At 43.2% G+C, this 7,610-nt stretch overlaps 1 protein-coding gene across 2 annotated transcripts in view; it reads left to right on the top strand.

Moving 5' to 3' along the window:
- Positions 1–1,232: 1,232 nt before the first annotated feature.
- The window catches only part of CPA6 (carboxypeptidase A6), an 85,923-nt gene continuing 79,545 nt past the window's right edge, over positions 1,233–7,610 (top strand). Inside the window, exon 1 of one of the 2 annotated variants that reach the window (XM_014939588.1) lies at positions 1,233–1,516. In XM_014939588.1, the coding sequence (XP_014795074.1) occupies positions 1,416–1,516 (101 nt within the window). In that variant the 5' untranslated portion in view covers positions 1,233–1,415. Of the gene's footprint in view, positions 1,517–1,571; positions 1,683–7,610 lie in introns of those variants that run through there. The other variant, XM_014939589.1, reaches the window with a different exon arrangement.

Raw genomic sequence — 7,610 nt, 5'->3', positions numbered from 1 at the left:
CACTTTTTTTTTGGGGGGGGGGGGAAGAAAAAAGTTTTAGTGTCTGTGTAGAAACTGCCGTTATACCGGGAGGGGGAAAGTTTTAGGGGTTTCACCGTGCTCTGAAGTGAATGAAAGTTTGTGTTTTCCCTTGGGGAAGGTTTTAATGGAAAGTAACATTGTGTTTTTTTTTAAAAAAAAAAAAGTTAAGCAATGTGCAGTCTTACTGAATGCAGAAAAAGCTCAAACAGCAAGGGAACCTGATTAACCTTACTGTAAGCAAGTGAAGACTTTTACTTGTATTTCAAACTAGGTTTGCTCTTTCTTTCCTCTCTTTCCTTTCTCTTTCCTTTCTTTCTTTTCTCTCTCTTTCTTTTCTTCCTTTCTCTTTCCTTTCTTTCTTTTCTCTCTCTTTCCTTTCTTTTCTCTCTCTTTCCTTTCTTTTCTCTCTCTTTCCTTTCTTTTCTCTCTCTTTCCTTTCTTTTCTCTCTCTTTCCTTTCCTTTCTTTTCTTTCTCTTTCTTTTTCTTTCCTTCCCTTCTTTCCTTCCCTTCTTTCCTTCCCTTCTTTCCTTCCCTTCTTTCCTTCCCTTCTTTCCTTTCTTTTTTTAATCTTGATTTAAAGTTAAAATTTGTGTCGGAAAGAGAAAAACAGAACTAAGCAGTAGCAACAGACAATCTGTGGTATCCTTGCTAGGCTTTACCTCCAAAGGGCACGCTCTTCTTGCCTGGTTTAGAGACTTTGTTTTTAGTGAGCATTTACCAAAAACCAGCATCTGCGACAGATTTGTGATGTAAACGTCGAGTGAGCCAAACATAGGAGCATTAGAAGCTGGTGGCATCTTTTCACATACAGTCCAAAACTCATTCAAACTGAGCAGCAAGTTCCTTGGGATAAGCACACCTCCCTGTGGAAGTAATTTTCTTTCCTCTCTTTCCTTTCTCTTTCCTTTCTTTCTTTTCTCTCTCTTTCTTTTCTTCCTTTCTCTTTCCTTTCTTTCTTTTCTCTCTCTTTCTTTTCTCGCCGATAACTTCCCCCCGCCCCGGCCGGGCGATGCCCCTCACCGCCCATTAACCGGCCCTCGGAGCAGCACCTGCGGGGGGGCTACTCGCCACCACCCGGCTCTCGCCACCCCTCCAGGGCAGGGCAAGGCGGAGGGGCCGCGCACCCCCCAGCCCTCCCAAATCGGGCGGGCACCTCCCCGCCCCATCCCGTCCCATCCCATCGCCCGGGAGCGGCGGGGGTTTGCGGGTCTCCTGGTTTTCTTCTCCCTCTTCCCCTCTCCTCGCTCCCCGCGCCCTTTCCTCGCCCACTGGCCACCAGCGACACCTCCGATCGCCCGGCTCCTCCCGACCCGACACCGCCTCCGCCCCGGCTTTGTGTGTGCGTACGCGGCAGCCGCCACCTGGGGCCGGTGGCGGTGTGACCCCGCAAACCATGCGGCTCCCCGGGGGTCCCGCCGCCGCCCTCCTGCCCCTTTGTCTGCTCTGCCTCCAGGCTGCGCTGCCGCTCCGCGCCCACCGCGGAGGATACGCCGGGTAAGTCCCGTCTGCCCCCCCCCCCCCCCACCTTCAACCCCGCCGCTCCCGCACCGCACCTCCCCGCAGCCGCGGAACCTCCGCTAACCTTCTCCACCGCCCGGCTCCGGCCCGTCGGGGCTTCTCATCCCGCCGCCCAGGCGGTTTGTTTGCTCCTTTCCAGCCGGTTTGTAGCGCGTTTCTCGCGGGAGATGCTGTAAATTTCTGCCAGCAAAGGATGCTACGTTTTTTTTTGGGGGGGGGGGGAAGAAAAAAGTTTTAGTGTCTGTGTAGAAACTGCCGTTATACCGGGAGGGGGAAAGTTTTAGGGGTTTCACCGTGCTCTGAAGTGAATGAAAGTTTGTGTTTTCCCTTGGGGAAGGTTTTAATGGAAAGTAACATTGTGGGTTTAAAAAAAAAAAAAAAGTTAAGCAATGTGCAGTCTTACTGAATGCAGAAAAAGCTCAAACAGCAAGGGAACCTGATTAACCTTACTGTAAGCAAGTGAAGACTTTTACTTGTATTTCAAACTAGGTTTGCTCTTTCTTTCCTCTCTTTCCTTTCTCTTTCCTTTCTTTCTTTTCTCTCTCTTTCTTTTCTTCCTTTCTCTTTCCTTTCTTTCTTTTCTCTCTCTTTCCTTTCTTTTCTCTCTCTTTCCTTTCTTTTCTCTCTCTTTCCTTTCTTTTCTCTCTCTTTCCTTTCTTTTCTCTCTCTTTCCTTTCCTTTCTTTTCTTTCTCTTTCTTTTTCTTTCCTTCCCTTCTTTCCTTCCCTTCTTTCCTTCCCTTCTTTCCTTCCCTTCTTTCCTTCCCTTCTTTCCTTTCTTTTTTTAATCTTGATTTAAAGTTAAAATTTGTGTCGGAAAGAGAAAAACAGAACTAAGCAGTAGCAACAGACAATCTGTGGTATCCTTGCTAGGCTTTACCTCCAAAGGGCACGCTCTTCTTGCCTGGTTTAGAGACTTTGTTTTTAGTGAGCATTTACCAAAAACCAGCATCTGCGACAGATTTGTGATGTAAACGTCGAGTGAGCCAAACATAGGAGCATTAGAAGCTGGTGGCATCTTTTCACATACAGTCCAAAACTCATTCAAACTGAGCAGCAAGTTCCTTGGGATAAGCACACCTCCCTGTGGAAGTAAGAGCTCTATTATTCTTTTTATTCTATTAAAGTAGCCAGGCCAGGCATGTAAATTCCACTACTAAAATGAAGTTTAAAAAAAAAAAACACAAAACATTCCCTAAGCTTTAAGGATCTGGTAATGTGATAGGAAACCATTCACCCCCGGGTCGCTATTAGTGATAGAAAGTAGTTAAACAACTGACAGCTGTTTCGCCGTCTCCGTTCAGTTCCTGGGGTCCCAGTATGGATCTGCAGCGTGAAACCAAACCAGCCACCCCAGTCAGAGCCCTACTGGTGGTGCCGGAAGGGACCAGGACAGAAAAGTAAGCTGTTTGTTAAAGCCAGGGGCCTGTCATAAGTTTTCTACAGTCCTGGTCTCAGTAAGACCCTTTTTTTTATAAATTCAAGATCGTATTCAATTTGTTTTCAGATGATGTTGAGATGAATAACAGATTCCCAGTGCTGGTACATAACTTTTTCTGAATATCAGTTGCATGAGCTATCTATTGGTCAGTGTATGAGATGTCAAAGTGATCTTAGTATCCTCTAGATTGAAGTGAAATTGTCAGTCTATAATCAAGTCGGTTAAAATAGAAAAAAAAAAAAAACCTGCAGATGCAAGTATTGTACTTGCTCATTAACCTGATTCACCAATTTTGTTAAAGATTTTAAAAAAGTTTTCTTGTTTAAGCATTTTACGTGCCCTGGGTGGTGTGTGAAAGACCCACGCAACATCTCCCTGTTGATCCCTGTCCTAGAAGCTTTTGCTTAAGGTTTAGCCCAGAAAAATGAGACTTCTCATCAGCTTACAAAATTTGGGCAAGCACATCAAAAATCGCTACTCCAAAAAAAAAAAGAAAAAATGGCTAGAGCTCATTATAAAAACTCAATAGGCAATTGTAGGAGGGGGCCAAGATACATTTACAAGCCTTGCTGAAAATGCGGTCACATTTGTAACGCAAACCAGAATGTGTACCACATGTGTAATGCAAACTGGAAAAATAATCTGATATTTTCCCCACTCTACTAACCTTTTCCATTTCTACCATTCTGGCATTACTTGCGTGCAATAAAAGTTGATGAAAAATTAGTGTGAAGTGGGGTGGATGAAGGTTTCTCCAGAATTGCAAATATATCTTGTCCTTCTGAGGCATCTGTCATTAGCCCTGTGTCCTGGCAGGATCATTTCATTTCCTCTGGGTGAGCAATTGATTAGAAACAGTTGAACAGGTAATTGCCATCACACTGAACCTGGTCATCACCCAAGGGGAAAATTTGTTTCGTAGGTTTTTTTTCCAAAAAAGGCAATCAGGAGGTGAATTGGGGGGTCCCAACCACCTGACTTCATTTTGTGCTAAGAGATGTGTGTCCGTCTCAGTCATTTATTCCTATTGTGTCAGAAGATGTAGGGGATGTTACAGGAAATGCATAAATATAATTAGGGCAAAAGGATGAGAGGAAAAGAAGAGCAAAAAAAGCAATGGAAAACATTTCTCATAAAGTCAGGCCAGCACTAGGAGGCACAGAGCTCTTTAGCTGAGGACTCTGACCTAAGACAAGTAATTGGTATTGCACATGTTGCTCCCAAAGAACTTCTCCAAACTGTGTTTGGAGCAGGCCAGGTACAGCATATGGACACATCTTTATGTGAGTGTGTTCCAGATACCTTTGGGAAGTCAACATGCCCACTGAGTTCTTGCAAAGATTCAGTCACGGGTATATTTGCCTTCTGCTGCCTCGTACTACATGCAGGAGCTCAAGAGGACCTTGGATCTACTGCCTTTGCCTCTAAAACACACTGTTAACCAGCTGCCTCACAGCAAACTTGAAATTATAGTCTCATACGTTTTTCCTTCTCCTATTTGCGTGATGCAGGTTCCAGGGGAGATAGGCAAAGGGTTTGGAGAGACTAGACATGGTATATTCATGAGGATTTTCCAGGAGGCCATTACCAGAGGTTCAAACAGGGGCAACAAGGATAGCCAAATGTATGGAATGGTTTAAGTGCCTGAAATAACAGATGTCTACAAGCTTGGAGTGACATGGAGGTGGTGGATAGAGATCAGCTGTTCACTGTTTCTTCCGGTTACAAGAAATAGGAGACGTAAAACAAATCTAGTAGGAAACAGGTTAAAAAGGGACTTCTTCACCCTGCAGGTGTGAGACCTGTGGAAATCCTTGCTGAAGGATGTAAAATGTTTGTAGGGATTCCAAGAGGACTTGACAGATCCGTGGAAAGGAGACTTAACATGCTCCTGAAATGACATCCAGCCCAGGAGATTGCTGGGTTGACAGTAACTGTAGGATGGGAGAGAACTTAGTGGTAATATCATACACTTTTGCCTTGTTGTTCTTGTCACAGAATCACAGAATTATATGGGGTTGGAAGGGAACTCTGGAGATCATCTAGTCCCACCCTCAATCTGCAGAGATGGTAACAGGAGAGGACTTCCTTGGGTAGTTGTATTCTGACAGTTTCCCAGAGTAGATGGACTTTTTGTGGTTTTCTTTTTTTTTTACCAAATGCAGCAATCTCCCTACTCAGTAATCCTGTGAAGAAGGAGGTGGTTTCCCATTAGCAGTCTTCTTACTCCAGATCATCTACCTCCACCTGTACATGGCAGTTGGGCACGTTTCCTCCATTTTCTACCTCACTTTTCTTCTTCCAGAGCCTTTTCAGAAGTGTGCCTTGTCTCACCTCTGCTCTCACCTCAAATTACCAAATGCAGGCAAAGGATGGAAAAAGTCGGCCAGTTGTTCTCTAGAAGTTTTATGCTGGAGCTTTTGGAGTCTATTTAAATACTGGAATGAGATGTTAACTCCTCCAAAACTCCTCCTTTGAGGTCTGCAGTGCTGCAGAAAATTGTGATTTCTCTTGGTCAGGTGAAGGCTATGATGCATTCTTACATTAATGTGTAACAACCGCGTAAAATAATCTGGGAGTGACATTGAGGCAGATAACAAGGAAACCCAAAACAGTAAGGAAACGTTCTGTAATCCAAGATAGAACTACTGGGACATCACATCCTGAAAATTGCGTAGACCAACTGCTCATGCAGATAAGCACAGATATCGAATCTGAGAGCACTCAGCAAATTTCAAGTATTTTAATGCCCATTAATATCCCCACATACCACAGCCAAGTGCCGCTGATCCCACAATACCTTACACACATTAGCTGGCAATTGTTCCTTCTCATGGAAAAAAGACACGGGAGCGAGGCGAAAACGAGTTGCTGAGGGAGCTGAGAAGTGGAAAGGAACTCCTTCTGTGCTATTCCTCTCTGCAGACTTTTTCCAAATGTTTTAATGGGAGACCAAAAGATCTGCTTTGCTATGTGAAAAATAAAATGTTCTTTCTCTCTGCTGCTCAGCTCTCCTGCCCCTCCCATATCAAAGTAAAATTTCATACACACAATTGGCAAAAAGAATTAAAAAGAAAGCACGCCACTAGCATTAGATCAAACTTAATAGTAGTAGTAATTCAGGTGAAAACCACATTTAATGCTTCTCTGGATGGTGTCAGGGAGCTTCTAAAAGGTGAAAAGCTATGAGCTCTGTAGCATCGTGCACAAAGAATTTTAGGTATCCTCTTTTCAAATAACCAATAATTCTGTAATCAAAGCACTACCAATTCCTAAAAAGAGCACAGATCAGAGAAATCCAGAACTCCAGGATCTCTGTACCCATTCCCGTCCCAACACCACAACTCTAATTTTGTGCTTTCTCATTGCCTGATATTTATGTTCTCCTAGAGGAAAAAAAAAAACATTACTGCCAAGTTTTGATGCTTTTTCTCATCTAAGTCCAGGCATGTTAAATTTACCATTTAAAGGCTCTCTGCCCTCCTCATTATAAATGAGAAATATGAAGTGTTTCAGTTGCTCTTTCTTTCTCTTTTCTACTTACTTTTTTTTAAAACTAATTAGAAAAACAGGACGCATCCACATGGCACAGGCAAAGTGAATACCAGGCAAGGAGGCTCCCAGTTCATTATGGCTGTGTCTAAACTGATCTCCAGGTTCACTTCCCCATGTGAACCTGGTGTCCAACTTGGGACAACGTTGGATGGTGGTGTGGTCCCTGTCTGGCCTCCGCGTGCGGAAGAGAGGGACAGAGAGCACAGGGATTAAGGGAAGACATCAAGAAAACAGGATGTGGGCAAAGCTTGCACCCGTACTTGGTAGTTCTGAACCTTTCCTAGGTTTCCTACATTAGATGCAACCCATGGTCTTCCAGTAAGAATGATTCTTTAGGAAGCGTAAAACCAGTTCCAGTAAACACTTACACTTTCCTCATTTTTAAAAACATATATGTTACAAATGGGAATGTAGTATATTATTAAAGAAAATTCATGTTCAGGCTTGGTTTTGAGCTCAGTCTGTTCTGCCAAGAAACAGGATACATTTAAGGTGTACTAAGAAAAGGATACTTATTAAAAAAAAAAAAAAGAGAATTCAAATATCAAATCCAACTAGACCCTCAGCCTAAAACATCCACTTTGAATGCACCAGCTTCCACTGTCTCATGGAAATAAGTGGGTGGGGAAATGCAGCTTTTCCCAGGGCTTCTGGTACTAGTTGCAGTGACCTCCAAAGCTCCCACTTCTACACCATCCCCACCTCCAGCTGCTGCTGCTGGGAATTCACTCACCCAGAGCCATGAATGGGCTTCTTAAAATGAAGTTGTCAATGCTCAATGTTTTTTACATGACTTTAACAAGCACTTAACAGGGGACAGGTACTATAGAAATTATGTACACGCCGATTTTATTATTTATTTTATTTAAAAAAGATGGATTCCAAAATATGGTGTTTTTTACATGACTTTAACAAGCACTTAATAGGGGACAGGTACTATAGAAATTATGTATACACTGATTTTAATTTTTTTTTTTATTTAAAAAAGTTGGATTCCAAAATATCTGAGCATTTCACATGAAAGATGATGGAACTTAGTTGTAGTCCAGAAGGAAAATCATGGTTGTGGAAGGAGC

This window comes from Calidris pugnax, unplaced genomic scaffold, assembly GCF_001431845.1.
Source record: "Calidris pugnax isolate Ruff unplaced genomic scaffold, ASM143184v1 scaffold5, whole genome shotgun sequence".
NCBI lineage: Eukaryota > Metazoa > Chordata > Aves > Charadriiformes > Scolopacidae > Calidris > Calidris pugnax.
Note: the sequence above shows the minus strand (reverse complement) of the source record. Positions and strands in the feature narration are given on the sequence as shown.